At 43.4% G+C, this 18,995-nt stretch overlaps 1 protein-coding gene across 8 annotated transcripts in view; it reads left to right on the forward strand.

Moving 5' to 3' along the window:
* The window catches only part of SCN8A (sodium voltage-gated channel alpha subunit 8), a 154,887-nt gene that overhangs the window by 125,047 nt on the left and 10,845 nt on the right, over positions 1–18,995 (forward strand). For all 8 annotated transcript variants that reach the window (XM_053292582.1, XM_053292584.1, XM_053292581.1 and 5 more), the window contains 5 exons: positions 6,509–6,793; positions 11,580–11,633; positions 12,752–12,889; positions 14,740–14,844; positions 18,092–18,362. In XM_053292582.1, the coding sequence (XP_053148557.1) occupies positions 6,509–6,793; positions 11,580–11,633; positions 12,752–12,889; positions 14,740–14,844; positions 18,092–18,362 (853 nt within the window). The remainder of the gene's footprint in view (positions 1–6,508; positions 6,794–11,579; positions 11,634–12,751; positions 12,890–14,739; positions 14,845–18,091; positions 18,363–18,995) is intronic.

An 18,995-nucleotide genomic window follows, 5' to 3' on the forward strand; every position in this document is an offset into this window, starting at 1 on the left:
AAAATGGGCTCTCCAGTCTAAGCTTGGAACAGGCCCTTCATTTGAAAGGTATTCTGTTCTGAGCTTGGGACACTCAAAATGGCCCATTTCAAGGTGGAATGTTCCAAGCACGGAACATTCTGTACATCCCTAGTGTGCCCAGCCTCATTCTTTATCTGCATGTGATGGTTGCCTCTACTTCCATATAGCGGATATTCTCACCAGCAGCCTTATCCAGGCTAGGGTAGTCCAGCCTGGGTTAGGCTGCTTGTGTGGAGTGCCAGGATAACTCCTGATCCTGGTGCTTCTACCCTGCCAAACTTGACTTTTTACCCTGGCCTTTAGCCAGGGTCAAGGGTTAGAGTGCCAGTGTCATGAATGTGCACAGGCGGCAGGCAATCCGCGCGCACACAGAACTAGGCAGCAAGAGCACCCAGCTGAGGGAGGATCCCTCAGTGCCTCCTGGTATGGTACATTGAGGAATGCCAGAGGACTTCCCTGCTCTGCCAGATCCCTGCTCTGTTGCTCACTGCAGCACGGCTCAGAGCCCGAAAACACCAATCATGTGCAGAGAGGCAGGCAGGAGCCTGCTCCCCACAAGCCCCCACCCACATTAGGCATTTTTGGTCATGTGCACGACCTCATAGAGTTGTAGTCCAGCATAGTGATTTAAATGAAATTTGTGTCTGAAACAGCAATATATTTGAGGCCAGTCCTGAGAAAGTTGCAATTGCAGAAGTTCTATTAATTTCAATGGGATTTAATTATGCTTCTGGATTATACTCAGCTGTTTTTAGAATGCAAATCCCCTTGTCAGTCCAGACATGAAACTGGACTAGATGACTAAACAGCCATCCTGTGCATACTTACTTGGGTGGAAGTCGCATTCAACTCAGTGAGACGTATGTCTCAGTAAACAGGCATAGGATTGCCCTGCATGTCCATGAGCCAGGGTGGTGGGTTTGTGGTAGGGGACAAATTGCGATTTTGAAAATAAATGAAAATAGGAGATATAAAATAGGTGATAACAGTGGATGACATTTATTTATTTATTTTTATCTATCTATTTATTTATTTAACATATTTCTATATTGCCTTCTTTGTGCTATCACCACATTTTCAGCAATATCCCTGAAAAGTGTGAGAAGTTTAAATTCTACAAATTTGTCAGTCTGTCTCTATATCAGTCAATTACATACCCGTTGGTTAGGTCAAAGTACTCAGATTAAGAGCTAAGATAGTCAAGCACCTGCTCTTCTTTTCTTGGGCAGCCTTTATCAAAACCAGTCATAATTCATAGCTTTGTGGACTACTTGTGGTTCTCTTATACTGCCTTTGTTGAAACCTTAGAGCATTATATACTACTTGAGGAAAATTGTGAGATTTGGTTTCTTCATAATGAATGCTACTGACACACTAATAATGTCCTCTTACACCTCTTTAGTGCCATCCAGTTACCTAGAAATTCAAATTATCTACACATTAAAGTTGATTTTTGCATATGCTAGATGATAGACACCTATCCATTATATCATAATTAACTTTTGCAATTCTAAACAAGCAGATATGAAAATATCTCGCATATACTAAGGTGAGACACAAGCATTTGGAAACCTTTTGATAGTAGTAGATGCCATTCATATGATTCCTGCTGGGGCGGGGAGGGTGGCAGGGGGAAGGCAGGGTTTCACCAACCTTCCCCCACAGATGGTCCTTAGTTGAGCCTTCAATGCACCAGCAGGCACCCAGACAATTCACACTGCTCCATACAGCGTGGATTGTTCAAGCCCAGGATTAGTTTCCTGGCCTCCAGATATCCCTCAATGTACCGTATGATGAGTGCAGTGCATTGGGGGATACCTCCATGAAAGAGGCACTCGAGGCACCCGTCTCTGTGTGCGCTTAAGCTGCAAACAGCCCGAGCTCACACATGATCCCGATGCTGGGGTTAAGGGCACACTCATGCCCCTAACCTCAGCTAAAGGCCAGGCTTTGAAGTGGGTTTAGGCAGGCGGGCAGCGCCAGGATCTGTACACACAGATGCCGGCAGTGCATGCGAGCAACCTAACCCAGGCTGGGCTGCCCTTATAGTGAGAACAGCCTTGTGGTGGGCTAAAAGAACATGAAAATAAGGGTACATTTTCCAGTATCACAATCTGACTGTGACCAAAAACATCAAAAAATGGATTATTCCCTCTGGGCTGATCCATGTCAGCCTCCCTGGCTGTTTTCAACAAAAGAAAAAGACATCAGGGGAGCCATTCATGGATCTCCTACATCACATATAGTTTGGTTTGAGTCAGGGTGCTCAAAATGGCCTAGTGTAGTCACTGGCTTGCCATTGGAAGTCTCTGTATTACTTAATCTTAATTAAGCTAAAAGTTAAATATCTCAACAACAAATCTTAACAAGATAGTCTAAGGTCACTTGTTAAAGAAAAATGTATAAATGTGAAAATAAGACCTTTCTCCTTTGTTGTTTCCCTTTTTAAAAATCACCCACCAGAAGCTCCTAGAAATCATGGAAGGGGAAATGTGCTGGCAGTTGTATTTTGCCTATATGTTTTCTTCCCCACAACTAATAGCAGCTTGGACGGGGGCAATTTAAGTTGGGGGAAATGGTGTGATGGGGAAAGGATTAACCCCCACCCCCACCCCAACTGCTTTTAGCAAAAGCAAATGATGACAGGAGATCTGTTCAGGGATCTCCTATGTCCCATTGTCACATACAGCCTGGCCCTTAATCAATGAACATTTGGCCCTCGGCCAATGAACATTCTATAAGTGATACAGAAGAGTCTCTGGCACAATAGCAGAATCCAAACTAATGGCAAATTTGGGATTATGGTTCAAAATATGGTAATAAAACAAAGAAGGCATGAAGCATTAGGCATGACTATCACCCATTTTCTATCTCTAAATCAAAGTAAGCCTGCGTGCCAAGTATGTTGATGAACATTTGGAATCCTGGCTCATGGATTAACTAGCTCAGTGGTATCCTTTAAGGCAGCACTCCTGTGCATGCATACTTGGGAATTAGTTCCATTGAACAGCTTGGAATTAACTTCCAGGTAGACATGTTTAGGAGTATGGTGCACATCATTTAGTAAACAGGCATATTTCCGGATCAAATTTCCTGCAAAGTAAAGCATCATATAATGAGCTAATGAAAAAACATGACTACAGAGAGTGAGAGAGCTCAATGGATATCTTAGAGATGCCAATCAAGAAACAGTGACATCAGCACCAGATGGTGTGTGTGTGAGAAGGGGTGAAATAGCAGCTTGAGCTATATATACCTGTCCACACTAAGAAGCAGATGGGAGCCTGCATCCCCTTGGTGAATTGCAGGTGGGTTCGTGGTAGGAAACTTAAAGTTTTCCCTTTGTGCAATATAATGTAGATGTGGATCTGGTTTTGCATCTGCTCTGAACTGCACAAGTGGTTTCTGATCCAACAAGAGAAGTGTATGCATAAGCCTGTGTGGATCTTCCTGGCTGAAAGGAAACAAGGTGGGAGTGTTTCAAGGGGAGATTGAGTGTTCCTAGTATGGAATCACTCTTTACAGCTCAAATGGCTTATGTGAAGGGATATAAACTGGATAGCTGGGCTTTTGTTTTTTGTTTTTTAAGAAAGCCTAATAAATTAGAAAGATCGCTGATCTGATCAAGTCTGATTTTTTCCCCTGCTAGATATTTTGAAGACAGCAATAAGTTATTTACCCTCAATTAGAGCTAGAGGGGTGAATTTAGTGTAGCAAAAAGCAAGAAAAATATTTAACATACTGGGTCACTTTTACAGCTTTTGCCCATTCCTGAACTAGTCGTCCTGATTCAAACATCCCATCGCATACAGCACCAATCCATCTGAGCCAAAATTGAGGAACTGAAATAGTTTTGCTAAGAAACATTTAATGTAGTTCTTTGCTTTTCTCTATGCCCTAATAATTTACATTTTAAAGAATTTACTCAGTTCTTTATATGTTCCAGGGCGATTGACAGTAATGCTATGAAAACTGCATGCACTTCTTGACAATACACAATCATCACACAAAAAGCCATGTTCCCTCTCTCGTAGCAGTTGGTGATGGTTTTGACTTTGTTTAAATAAAGGTATAAATTGATTATATTTATCTAAGTGGGTCAACTGAAAGACAGGAAATCACTGATCCTATTGTATGACTGATACAGAGCAAACCAAAATGGCAAAATAGTTTAAAGTCACATGGTGTGGCCAGTCATTGTATTGATTTACATTTTTCTAGTTCTCTGTGTCAAATTTTTTATGGATAAAGAAGGGGTAAATTTTGAAGTTCGTATCAGGATCTGCCATTGAGACTGAAAGTTCTGAACTTATGGTTTATATAATTTTGGCAAGCATATATAGAGATATTAATAGGCTATTGGTTGTCGTAATTTTGGATTGCACTCTGGAGGCTGCCTCACACTTCTCATATTTTTCTGCAAATAATTATGCACTTTCATGTAGATTGTCCTGTATGAAGTGGCCACTAAGAATACACCTTTCCTAACTAGTGTTGCTTTAAGCAGAACTAGGTAAAGCAGCAGCACCACCTGCTGACACTTGAGGAAGTGATGATGCAATGTACACCAGTGCTGTCCAGCAGGGGTGTGCATGAAATGCATTTTGAATTCCATTCCAAGCGTGGAATGGAATGCAAAATGCACTAAGTGTTCTGTCTGAACAATTAGGCAAGCTGGTTGTTCTGACAGAAAGACCCCTGTCCTGCCAGACCGTTCCGGCCACCATTTTGGAATCCAAAATGGCAGCCAGATAGGGGTCAGGACATTCCACCTCAGAACAGGTCATTCCATTCCGAGCTCAGAACAGTACCCCTTTTTGAAGGTTCCGAGCTTGGAACACTCGAAATGCCCCATTTTGAGGCAGAACTTCTGACCTCTGAACATTCTGCACTTCCTTCCTTTCCAGTTAACCCTAATTCACTCTGAAAGAAGCCTTAGAGACTGCTGGCTGAGGTGTTTAATGCACGAAATGTAACTGCCTTGTAATGGAGCCTTAATAGGTATCACTCAGACTCAGGAATACTCAGGTATCACTCAGGAAGCAAGAGAAGCTAAATACCATTCCCTTTGCAAGGATAAACAGTGCATTATGCATCCTTTTTCTGCAAATGGGGGGGGGAAGGTAGCTGCGACTTCTTAATATTTGTTTATTTGGTTTCTAGATGTTTATTCCATTTTTCAATGTGAGTTCCCAAAGCAGGTTATAATATTATTAAAAAGCAAAAAATAAATTAAAATTTCCATCAACATTTTTGATGGATGGGGGCTGACTGGCTGCAGGTGGAATGACTGAGGAGCCAAATCACAAATTTTCCCAGCTAGGCCAGTGAAAGGGGCCCAGCTCTCTGACCTTTCCCTCTGCTGCAGCCAGGTGGAATAATATAATTCCATTATGATGGCCTTGGGCCCTGTATCAACATTAATCAGTCCCTGTCCTATGGAGTTAAAGATGTAACATGGCAACCCTGGAGTTACACTTTCAGAAACTGTGACAACAAAATACATGTGTTAACTGCTTTATAAGTGCTTGTCAAATGCTATACTAATCATGCTTTTTCCTATTCAAAATGTAAAAGAGGGATATATCTTAAAAGACAAGAACCTGAATCCAAGTAGCAGGAAAGAGTGAAGCGCTATTTATTTAAAAGAAGCAGAGGAAGTGTTTAAATCTTTTCATTAATTGCTAATACAGGCAATCCAATTTACAGATTTAAATGACAACTACTCTAGCTTTGTTAAAGTCATATTACTTTTCCTTCAAGCACCTTGTGAAAATAACATCTGTAGAGCAAGAAAAGAACAAGAAATGAGGAGGGAGAAACCCTATAAAGCATTTTCATTTGCAGTGGTACAGAGGAGGGAATATGGCTTTTATTTTGAGCTTGCGGACATGCATGCTCAGCTCTTTGGAAATAGTTGGCCTTGCTTATCAAACAATCAATAAAACCATGATCGTTTTTATACTAAGCTACGCTAAGTTGTAGGAGAACAATTTTAGTACCCATTCCTACTCCCATTTGAAATCAGTTATTCCAAATTCCCTATGTGTGTGCATGGGAGTACGAGAAATGAGACTCACAAATTCTGTAGTCTGGTTTTAAAGTGGGGAATAATTGCCGGCAGAAATTATTTAAACATAAACTCCACAAATGTTTTTCTCTGACCTAATTGTTGGAGTCAGCCAGGAGTCCATTTATTATCAAGATGGAGACCTCTACTTTTTCCTGATTTTATTCATTCTGCAAAAAAAAATAATCATTTTATGACAAGAAATATAATTAGGTGACTAACATTGCTCTTGAAATATAAAGGCTTTTGGAGAACAATGGATGATGGACAGACAGAATCTTTTTGGATTAAAACAGATGCTTGTGACTAGCCTTGCTTTCAATTCCCCCCACTAAAACTAGGCATGTTTATGTTTTGCTTTTAGTTCTCATCTCTCTGTACTGAAACTCTCTCCTCCCTCCTCCCCTTCTAATACAGGTGGTTGTGAACGCCTTGGTGGGCGCTATCCCATCCATTATGAATGTGTTGTTGGTCTGCCTTATCTTCTGGCTGATTTTCAGCATAATGGGTGTTAACCTTTTTGCTGGAAAGTACCATTACTGCTTTAATGAGACGTCTGAGTATCGATTCTTGATAGAGGAGGTCAACAACAAATCCGACTGTGAGAAAATTATGGACCCCAATGGAACAGAGATCCGGTGGAAGAATGTAAAGATTAACTTTGACAACGTGGGTGCAGGGTACCTGGCCCTTCTGCAAATAGTAAGTTTTGCACTTGCAGCTTGGCATCTCTTGGTAGATTTTGCATATAGAAAATCTGTTAAATGGTTCACAATTGCAAAAAAGCCTGGAATCCTAAAGCAGCTTCCTTGTATGAAGATCCATGCAATCATTTCCCTCATGCAGCTTTATCATCTATATAGTATTGCTCTTCTCCACTGAAAGGAGAGCAGGGAATGTACCTGGACCTAATGTTAATCTTTAGACTAGTTAATTTCAGGAAAGATGGTGAAGTCAGCTATTTCCATCAGTCCATTTACCAGTCAAGATTTAGAAGGCCAAGCAGTTCTTCTGTTGCTATTGATGTAGGGCAGGGCTGCAAAACTTCAGCCCTCCTGTGGTTGCTGAACTACAGCTCCCATAATCCTTGACAATTGGCCACTGTGGCTGGGGATGATGGTTTCATGATCCCCGAGTCCAACTCCTCCTCATCTGAGACAGACCCTGAACCTGACCCCCAGCCCTCATCTGATACAGACCGTGAGCCTGGTCCTGCTTCATCCAAGAGAGACCCTGAGCCTGAGAAAGACTCCAAAGACCTGGCCAAAGAAACAGGACATAAGAGCCCCCCGCTCCAGCTTGGGGGATCCTGTGCCTCTGGAACTTCCCCTTCATCCTGAGAATGGTTTTGACTGACCTGACTTGCCTGCTCCTGCATGGACCTGATCTCCTGGCTCCTGACCTTTGCTTGACTAGACCTGATTTCCCATTCCTCCTATGTGGACCTGACTTCCTGGCTTTTGACCCTGGCTTGCAACCTGACCTCTACTTCCACTTAGCTCCCCTGCTGTCCTCACACTGTCTGCCCCTGCATGATACAATAGCTTGGTGAAGCCCATCAGACAGGAATGAAGGCACTCAGTGCTCGGAACCAGACACTGAAAGCCCAGCAGGCAGACATGCAGACTAAGATTTCTGCTCTGTAACTTCAGCTGTAGACTGCTGGGTCCCCAGCCACCCAACCTGCCTCAACCCAACCTCATGCCAGGTGTCCAGAATGATATGAAGGGGGCCCTGAGATATATTCCGCATTACTGGTGCAATGTGGCCTTTTCATAGAATTACAGCCAGAAGACTTTCCTACAGACCACATTCGACTTGTTTCCTGAAGGGCAGGGCTTGCCAGATGGGCAACCCCATATTTGTTGGAACCCAGCCCCTGTCTGGATGACTGGCCTTGATTCTTCATTGAGCAGGAAGCATTCTTCATTGAGCAGGAAGCATTCTTCATTGAGCAGGAAGATCTGCTATTTGCACCAGGGGATGGGAATCGGATCCATGTTGGACTATGCTAGTGCCTTCCAGATTTGTGCTCAGGTCTTTGGAATGAGGAGGCCCTTATAGATTAGTTGCAGGAAAGTTTAGATGATGCAATCCTAGATGAATTAGTCCGGGTAGAGCCTCCTACCTCACTCTCTGATTTGATTACCTCAAGCCTCCACTTCAAGGGCTGCCTAGAAAGTTGAAAAAGCCACTCTGCTCCCAGGCTCCAGGCAATGGGTTGTTCTTCCTCCAGCCCACCCTCTGCTGGAGGAGCCTTATGTGAGGAGTCAGGGGAGCCTGACCTCACATAACCCCCCGGGGGGGGGGGAACGTGTCATCATAATCCTAACCTGTGTTTCTGTTGTGGACAACCTGGACATTTTGTTACTTATTATCTGGCTAAGGAGCCTAACACTGGAAACAGTCATGTCCCAGGGATGAATGGGCCCCTTGTGACAGGACAAGCCTGTGAATGGCTCAGTCCAGCCTCTTCCACTGTGGTGGACAAGGGGGCATGTTCTGGAACTCCCAGGGGCATGCAAACTTCATACCACTGCTATGATTGATTCCAGGGCCTCAAGTTCCTTCATAGATTAAGCTTTTGTGAGACAACATAAGGTTCCCATGATCTGCAAGTGAGTTCCTGTACCAGTGGAAACAATTGCTGGCCGGCCACTACTCTCAGGTTCAGTAAGTTGGGAAACACTGGCTCTGGGGTTGGAGATCCAGAACCATAAGGAACAGCTGGTTTTGAACGTGGCAGCACCCCCCTGCTTTCCTGTGGTATTGGGGGTAACATGGCTTACCCAACATGAACCCTTCCAAATGCTGCCTACAACACTATGAGTGTGGCCGAAAGGCAGTGATCTTGTCTACAGCCACTCCAGCTATGGAATGCATCTTGCCAATAGACTATGTTGAGTTCCAAGTTGTTTTCGGCCCAGTAGAAGCAGACACCTTGCCACCACACAGACACTATGATTGTGCCATTGCCTGGTACCAGGGGGGCGCATCTCAGTGGCCTGTATGTGTCCCTTGTTGGAGCCAGAATTAGCAGCCTAAATTTACCGTGTGGATTTATCCGTCCGTCCACCTCACCAGCAGGAGCACCTGTTCTGTTTGTGAAGGAAAAGTGTGGGGAACTGAGATGATGTGATGACAACTGGGCACTCAATAGCATTACTGTGCAGAACCAATACCCACTACCCTTGATCCCTGAACTATTTGACACCTTCGAGGAACACAGATATACCAAATTGGATGTACAAGGAGCATACAATCTGGTCCATATCTGGAAAGGTGATGAATGGAAGACTGCCTTCCGAACCCGATATGGGCATTTTGAATATACAGTCATGCCATTTGGGCTGTGTAATGCTCCCTCTGTCTTTCAACATTTGATGAATAATATGTTTCAATACTTTTTAGATTAGTTTGTAATGTATATCTCAACAATATCCTGATTCTTCCCACCTCTTTCAAATAACATGTTGCAAATGTATGAGCGGTATTCTGCGGGAACAGTAGCTCTGTAAAAATGTGCCTTCCATCTGTACCAAGTAGAGTTCGTCAGTCACATCATTACCCCTGATGGGGTCTGCGCAGATCCCCAGAAGGTCTAAGCACTTCTACACTGGCAGCCCCCAACTTCCATATAAGATTTCAATGTTTCCTGGGCTTTGCCAACTATTACCTCAAGTTCATCCCCCAGTTTTCCATCCTGGCAGCTCCCCTGACAGATCACTTGAAACACCAACTCACATTCCAGTGGACCCCTGCAGCCCACCAAGCATTCAAGGAACTAAAACAGTACTTCATTACCACCCCTTTCTGTGATCCCTAGATCCCCAGAAACCATTCACTGTGGAAGCGAACGCCTCCGATGTTGCTGTATTGGCAATCCTCCTTCAAGGCCCTTCTGAAAGTGAATAGCTCAGGCCTGTGTATATTTCTTGTGAAAGCTCACCCCTTCAGAACTGAACTATAAAATGTGGGTGAAGGAGCGGCTGGCTATGAAGGCTGCTTTTGAGGCCTGTAGGCATTATTTAGCCTGGCATCCCATCATTGTCCACATAGACCATAGAAACCTGGAACATCTTCAGACAGCAAGGAAACTAAACCAGCAGCAGATCCAATGGTCCCTGTTCTTCGTTCGGTTTGAATTTGAACTGAACCGGGTGAGGGGTTCGAGGGGTGCCAGAACCAAACATGCCCAGACGGGTTCGAATAAACTTTGGATTTGAATCGAACTGGGCAAAGCAATTTTGTGCACATCCCTAGAGCTAAGTGGCTTCAGGCCCACTGTTGTCAGTTGAGACATCTATGTCTGTTTAAATCTTAAGTACTGTCTGTATAAGGAAGGGTCAGGGCCTCCCCTAGGTTGGGATGCTGCAGGCAAAGCAGGCACCCCTACTCCCTTTGTCTGTGCAGTTGGACACCTCCCATCAGACAGGTGTGGGCGTGTGCACAATGGATCGAGTAGGCATTCCCCATCCTTGTTGCTCACCTGCTTGCTTTCCAAAAGAAGTTCCAAAGATCTTTGTTTTGTTGATTCTAATGGACTGTTCAATATGCTTGCACACACTTGTCTGATGTTCCTCTTCATTCTGGAAGAACATGGTCTTCCAGTCTGTTCTGCATCTGCCACAGTACCATCTTCTTGGAATCTGATGATTTGCTTTGATAGGGTTTTGTGAACCATTCTTTGAAGGGCTCTTTGTGCAGCAGTGATGGAAGATTCTTCCATTGAATTGTCCACTTTTCCTTGTCTTGAAATTGTCCACTTTTCCATGTCTTGAATGGTCTATGCCGTTCTGTGAAACAAAGATGACAATGATATCTATTATTGTTCCAAAGTTCTATTTTTAAAAATGGGTTTATTACTTTTGTATATTGCTACAAAAGTCATGTCACTTTGAGCTCAATTGTTGGATAAATTGTAATCTATGTTCAGTGCCTGAAATGCAGTCTACATCCATCATTCACATGTCCTTGAAATGAACATCTCTCTTGTAAATTCCTCCTATGGAGAAAAACTTGAAACTAGGCTATAACTTGAATTAAAGTGATTGCTAAGAAAATGATAAATTGAGCAAAGAAGAAGCCTGAATTCATGTGTCATGTTTATTACATTTTTGTTAATCTAAGTCATAGAGGGAAAATGGACAGAAGTAATCTTGTGCTAGTCTCTATTTCTCAGAATGATCTACCTCACAAGGTTGCTGTGAGGATCAAATGTGAGTAGAGGAACTATGTACACCTCCCTGAGGTTCTTGAAGGAACAAATATCAAACAAATATTTGAACAAACAAATATCAGTAGACCAGGCTAAAAACAAAGTTGGAGGTATTTCTGAATAAAATGTGTAAATAATGTTATGTGTCATTTAATCTAAAAATAGAGGTTGCTATCAGTTCCTTTTTGCACAACTCACTTGTTCAGTTTTATATTTTAAACTAGGAAATGCATTCTCCTCTAAAAAGAATGTGTGCTTTCCCCCCAATAGGCTACCTTTAAGGGCTGGATGGACATAATGTATGCAGCCGTAGATTCTAGAAAGGTAATATACATATTACTCCTGTCACCATAATCATATAGCTGCTTTTAAAACAACTGTGACTATATTATTATATCTTGAAGGGTCATCATTTCGTACAAATTAAAGATTTGGCCATTGCCTCAGTCCAGCTGCTCTTTGAGTGTAAAGGACTGGTATTATGCTTGCTGCTCATGGAGCAAACCCCTGCTAACTGAGCAAAGAGACACTTTTAAAAGTGATGATTCTCTTTATTTAGCATGGGGAGAGGACCTGACCCTATCCATCCCCAGCACAGCATCCCTCCAGTTGCTGTTGCTGGGGTCTATCTTATGTTTCTTTCTTAGATTGTCAGCCCTTTGGGGACAAGGAGCCATTTTATTCATTTATTTATATCTATGTAAACCGCTTTGGGAACTTTTATTGAAAAGCGGTATATAAATATTCGTCTTTTTCGTCTTCATGAAACACTGATGCAAAAGCTTGCTCATCCATTTCAGTTCAGATGGTGAAAGCTTCCACATCACTGAAGTGAATGGGAAAACCCACTCCTGATGGAGTTTTGGATCCCCATAAAATGTTGGTGCAATGAGCATAATTCTGAGAGTGCATCTGATCATCAGATTTTTAACAATATGGGATTATTCACATGACCAAATAGAGGGGAACGGGGTGGGGGAGGCAGGAAGGCTCCTATTGTCTCTGCCGATCATGCACCCAGATGACCAGCGTGGTGGCGATCTGCAGAGCTGGGATCAGGAAGAAGAAGTCTTCCATTATCCCAAAATGCAATGCACAGGAAGCAGAGAGGCAGCCCACGCATGAGGGCTCCTCCCCCTGGCCTCGCAAGCCACAGCATTCCATGGTCACTGGCCCTGGAAGCTGCAAAATCCACCATAGGCACCCACACGACTGCAAAGCAGATGTTTCTGTTGACAGGTGCTGAGGAGGAGAGGGTTCTAATATTCCAGGTGAGCCTCTGTACTCTGTTTAACCCTCTCCTCCCAGAAAGGGCTGGTCATGTGAATGGTCCCTATATCAATCACAATGGTTTCCAAGCAGTGTTTCAAACCTTGGGAAGAATTAAATGCCTATTAGAGACTATAGCTTCTGAAATGTTTGTGTTTTGCTTGTATACACAGGTAGATCAGCAGCCCAAGTATGAAGACAACATCTACATGTACATCTACTTTGTCATCTTCATCATCTTTGGATCCTTCTTCACCTTGAACCTCTTCATTGGTGTCATTATTGACAACTTCAATCAGCAAAAGAAAAAGATAGGTCAACTCTTTATATTATGTAGCATGCAGGGTTCCCACTGAATTATCACCCAATAGCTAATTAAATACTCCCCACCAAAAATGATCAACCAGTTAAGATTTTAGTTTAGGCTGGTACACACATAACTCACCACTGCAGTTATCAGATAGTGGCATTAATGTGTGAATGATCATCACAAATCAAATGTACACATATAATTTCTATTAGTACCTATTTTCAGTGTAGTCAGCTCACACATTCAGCTGAAAGACATGCTGGGTAATCAAGTGCTGAATGTATGTAAATGGGAATCAGTCCTAGGATGTCTTCTTGCAAGAGCAGACCTTTGAAATAAAATCATATGTACAGCCAATAACTTCTGTCACTCGGCAACGTAGCATTGCCTCCCCTTCTGTCCCTGGGTTGGCCATGCAGGGATATATCCTCTTGGAGAATGTCTCCTTGCAGGTGCTGCTGCCTCCCTGGAGCTTGGCCATACAGGAAGTCTAAGCAGGTGGTCTGGATGTCTCTTGGGATTAGCCTCTCCTTGTAGGATGAGACAACCCCAGGAAGCCAGTCTCTGCAGCCACCACATCCTCTCTAGGGAAGTGACTTGGCCTCTCATTCATAATCTAATCTTTGGCTACCATATTATGCATGCAGACTGCAAGTTGGAGTGGGCTGAGGTGAAGTAACTGCTTGGCTGAGCCCCAGCAGCGAACGGCGGTTGCTGAAAGAGCAGAGGGGTTAGCAGGACCTTTATCCCCACCTCCGCCAAACTCAACAGCTTGCTCTTGAGCTCATTCCCAGTCTCTCTCTAGATTCCCACTGGAGAGCCTTCACTGGCTGCCACCTCCATGCCTGTCTCATCACAGGCCCAGCCTTGGCAGGCTTTATAGATCTCGTGAGAGGTCAAACTCTCACTGGGTAAGATCTCGAACTCCTATGAGACCACAACCTTCTTTGTTACATTCTGACTAACAAAGCAAGGACACGGTAGAAGGCTGTGTCCTCATAGCCAGAAGCTTTCCCCCACTACCAGAGCACGGTGCAGGGCAGGTGTGTGTGTTATTTTCATTGCATTTCCCTGCTTCAGGAAGTGCTCTGTGCTTTCTTGAAATATGTCCCTGAAGGTCGCACAGCCCACACACTCTGGAAGTGGGTGCATTAAGAGCAGCCTCCCACAATGTCCTCCCTTCATTCATCAGAATATCAGCTGCTATATTTGCAACCTCATTTTTAATTGTTCTTCATGCATTAACCTTGGTTGCAATACAGGGTCCCATATATGTATAGGGCTTCTGTTATTGGCTCTGGCAGGCAGAACTCCGAGGGCATATAGAACATTTTTCCCTGCATATGTTGGCAGCTGAAAGCCTCTTTCATGCACATGGGATTATGTCACTGTATCATAAGCAGTGTCTTTTAAAACATGGGCCTCAATCCCTTATGCAATGTATGCCATGATGGCCACTCGAAATGTGGCTATATGAAGGCAGTCCAAGTTGGCAAGCTTTTTATGTAAAGCACACTGCCTTGGTGATTTTCCACCCCAGTAATATAATCTGCCCAAATCAAGTTCACAAAGGTCATGCTTCGCACCAATGGTTTTCCACAGTACTGTACCACAATTTGAAATATCTGTGTTGGCTGTTGGATCTAGAAGCTTTGGTAAGAGAATGAAGCAGATTGTAAGACTTGAAGAACCAGGAAGAAAACATAACTTTTCTTCCTGTCTAGGCGTGGCCATGCCATTATTTCCACTTACTGCTAGGCAGAGAAATGCCGCCTCATTTCCATTGTACCTTCATCTTTAAGCAAAGGAGGATAGATTGTAACCAGCACTCTTTTCTTCCCCTTCCTTTACTTTGGAGGTCAGGATATCTTCATGACAGAGGAGCAGAAGAAGTACTACAATGCCATGAAAAAACTGGGCTCCAAGAAACCTCAAAAGCCGATTCCAAGGCCTTTGGTGAGTTTTCAAGTTCAGCCCCAAGATGTTGCACTCTGAACTACACATTTTCTAGCATGCTGCTGCCCCCTTTTCTCTCTCAGGTTTGCTCTTGGAGCTGTTCCATTTAGAGCTTGTGTAGGATAAGGGCGAAGAGACTGAAGCCCTCTTCAGACTTTATAAATGCGAGCAGCACTCACGTAGACAGCTACAAAAGTGGGGAGGAAGTCCGGCCCCGCCACTGTCACTCACCTCCTTCCACTGGGCACATATGCTTACGACACATAAGTTACAGCTCAGGAAGTCCCTGCTTCGAAAACCTCTGCTATGAACTCACCGGTGGCCTTGGGCAAGCCACAATTTCTTACCCTCAGCCTCCGTGTGCAATATGGGGATAATAATACTCGTCACTTCCCAGGATTATTATGAGAACTACAACAAGATAATGTATATGAAATACTAAATATTATTGGCCAGCATGTCCTCAGTGCGGACCCTCCCAGGCTGCTGCAGGGCTCTAGATCACCCAGTGACAGAGCTGGGCAAGAGGGTGTCACTGTCGCTGTGCAGTGACACCGCTGGGCAGTACTGACTCTTGTGCAACCACACATTGCATGCGGTTTCCATTATTCCCAATGGAAGCAGAATGCAGCGTGGAATTGTGCAAGAGGCAGCAGTACCAGTACTGCCCTCTTGCACAGTGGCATCACCGGGTGATCACCATGTGTAGCTGTGCAGGTGGGTCTGCTCACGTTACTCTGTGGGACATGTCAGCCATTGTATTTGGTCAGCACAGTTTTTCCTGAAGCAGAATAAAAAGGCTGTGGCTATTTTTCACAGGTCAACTGGTTTACTCACTTCTGGTGGTAAATGAAGGGTTTTGTGCCAGATTCTCTCTCTCTCTTGGTTAACCTGCTGAAGGTTCATTTGCTCTAATTCAGTGACCCCAAAAAACAAAACCCAACTCTCTTACATACTGAACAGAGGTATGATGTTGGGACAATTTAAATACACACACAAAAAAGGATACAAAATACAATCCCTGGTGGCGCAGTGGTAAAACTGCTGCCCTGTAACCAGAAGGTTACAAGTTCGATCCTGACCAGGGGCTCAAGGTTGACTCAGCCTTCCGAGGTCGGTAAAATGAGTACCCAGAATGTTGGGGGCAATATGCTAAATCATTGTAAACCGCTTAGAGAGCTCCGGCTATAAAGCGGTATATAAATGTAAGTGCTATTGCTATTGCTAATCCATTACTTTGTTGATTGCTGGCCAGCACTGTATTCTTAATAGTTTACTATAGTATCAGAGACAGAGCTCTCTCTGGATACTACATTTACATTTACATAACTGGATACTACATTTACAGTTCACAAATGAGTAAGTAAAGCAATTAGCTGAGCTGAGATTATGAATTAAGTATGAGGCCTTGTTTTCAGATGTCCCTATTTCACATTGACACATGACCTTTCAAAGGTGGAGCAGTCTCAGTACTTTTTACTATCAAATGTCACAGAACAGTTTAGGGATGTGCGAAACATTTCAGATACAAAACACTTTGTACCCAAAACAGCCTGTTTCGGGTGTTTTGTAGACAAAACAAAACACCCATTTTCCAGATCCAAAAGTTTTGTATACAAAACAAAACGTCCCTCTTTCGGCTACAAAACGTTTTATTGTTTCGGACCTCCATTTTGTGTTTGACATCTCTTTGAATTTCCTACCCTTCCAACCTTCTGATCGGTGACCTAAATCATGGGCTGACCTGCTGACAATTCCCTCCTTGTTCCCCATTGTCTCTTTTGCTTCTTCCCACTCTTTACTGACCCCACATTGGCCAGGGGAAGGGTTGCTAACCCATGGGGTGCTGGGTTCTGCTGTTTCTGTGGTGTTCTGAGTGTAGATTCTCTGGTAGCATATGAGAGTGGACTCTTGTTTTTCATTGAAAATCTCATATACTACCAGAGAATCTACAATGAACACCTCAGAAACAACAAAACCCAGTACCCCACAGGCTTGTGGGTATGGGGGTGGTTGGCACCCTATGTGCACTACACAACCCCTCGCTCTGGGCAACCCCAGTGCCCCCTAAGTGGAATTATGGGGCTGCTGAAACCTCCATTATTCCCTATGGGAGAAATCTTAAAGACATGTAAACTTCAACAAATCACAAAAGATCAGGCCTTTGCCCAATTCCTTTAAAATAATTATTGAAGTTTCCCTGCCCCCATTGGGCACTACCACCCACCATACTCTGCTCTGGGTCATCCCTTTCCCCTTGATTTGAAGCGATACATTTGCTGGAATCCCCATTATTCCCTATGGGGAAATTCTTAAAGATGTGTAAACTTTAAAAAAATTCACACAAAAAATCAGCCCTTTGCCTAATTCCTTTGAAATTTGGGTGGTAGCTTCTACCCATTGGACACTACCACCACCACCCACTCTTTTTGCCCTGGGACCCTTTTTAAAAATCCAAATCGATTCGGACTCAGAAAATTTGGCTACAAAACAAAATAGGGCTGATTCGGATTCAGAAAATTTGGGTACAAAACAAAATGGGGATGTTTCGATTCGGATACAAATCGAAACAAGAAAATTCCAAAATGCACACCCCTAGAACAGTTAAGGTTACTATGCAGGCAGCTCTAGAAAGATGTTGTACTTCTCTACATTTGAATGTTTGTATTGTTCTAACATCATCATCATCATCATTATTATTATTATTATTATTATTATTAATTCAGTTTTTATACTGCCCTTCCAAAAATGGCTCAGGGCGGTTTACACAGAGAAATAATATATAAATAAGATGGATCCCTGTCCCCAAAGGGCTCACAATCTAAAAAGAAACATCAGATAGACACCAGCAACAGTCACTGGCGGTACTGTGCTGGGGGTAGATAGGGCCAGTTATTCTCCCCCTGCTAAATAAAGAGAATCATCATATTAAAAGGTGCCTCTTTGCCTAGTTAGCAGGGGTTTATCTATTAGTATGGTAATCAGTGGTGATTTTCTACCTTTGAATTGGTCTGTGATACTGCAGTGCCAGTTACTAATGACAAAATATGCAATACAATCCAGGTAAGGCACAATACTAAATTAGAAGCATTTTCCTGCACTGGAACGTGGCAATCCGCTGAGAGATCCCTTTCTCTTAATATGAACCCCTTGTGTAAATCAGATAAAATAGAGAAAGTGTAAGTGAATCCAGTGACACTACTAGGCATGTCCTTTTACTATGTGTCTTTCCTGTCCCATGTAACAGAACCCAGTCCAAGGAGCTGTCTTTGACTTTGTGACCCAGCAAGCATTTGATATAGTAATCATGCTGCTCATCTGCCTCAACATGGTGACCATGATGGTCGAAACGGACACACAGAGCAAGCAGATGGAGGAAATCCTCTACTGGATCAACCTGGTCTTTGTTATCTTTTTCACTTGCGAGTGTGTACTGAAAATGTTCGCCTTGCGTCACTACTACTTCACTATTGGCTGGAATATTTTTGATTTTGTGGTTGTGATTCTCTCTATTGTGGGTAAGTATATATTATACACACATGGTGCAAAGGTCTCTCTCTCGCTCGCTCTCTGTATAAGTGAAAATGCCAGTTGCACAATAGAGGGAGGGGAGGCTGAACTGAAACTGAGTTTCATCAAAAGTTGAAATCTTGAATCTTCAGTCTTATAAATAAACAGTACTAGCTGCGCTTTGGATGGAGTCCTTGGCATTGAAATGTTTTATAAAGCGGAGTGAGGGTGGGGGGAGCCTGCCCAGTGCTGAGAAGAGTGCCAGAATAAAAGGGACCTCCAGGCAGGAACCAGAGATGGGTCCTGCTAAGGTGCTAGGATGCTACCCTCTGTCCAAGAGTGCTAGGTGCTGATGCCCAGCCTGCAACAGGCACACCTAGCTGATGCACAGGTCCTAGGCCAGTATAGATTATCATTTATTTAGCTGAACTTAATTTTTCAAACTGTTTCTCCTTCTGTAAACTGAAAGTAGATTTCAAAGAGTGATTTGCCCTGATTGCTTCAGTATTCTTTAGAGGATATCAGTCTTCCCTTGTGCATTCCTTTGCACACATCAGATTTGCCTCCTCCACTGAAATGAATAAAGCTTCCATGTGCATTGGTCCCCACCAGTGTTCCCTCCTAAGGCATGCGCACATGCG

This window comes from Hemicordylus capensis, chromosome 2, assembly GCF_027244095.1.
Source record: "Hemicordylus capensis ecotype Gifberg chromosome 2, rHemCap1.1.pri, whole genome shotgun sequence".
Lineage (NCBI taxonomy): Eukaryota > Metazoa > Chordata > Lepidosauria > Squamata > Cordylidae > Hemicordylus > Hemicordylus capensis.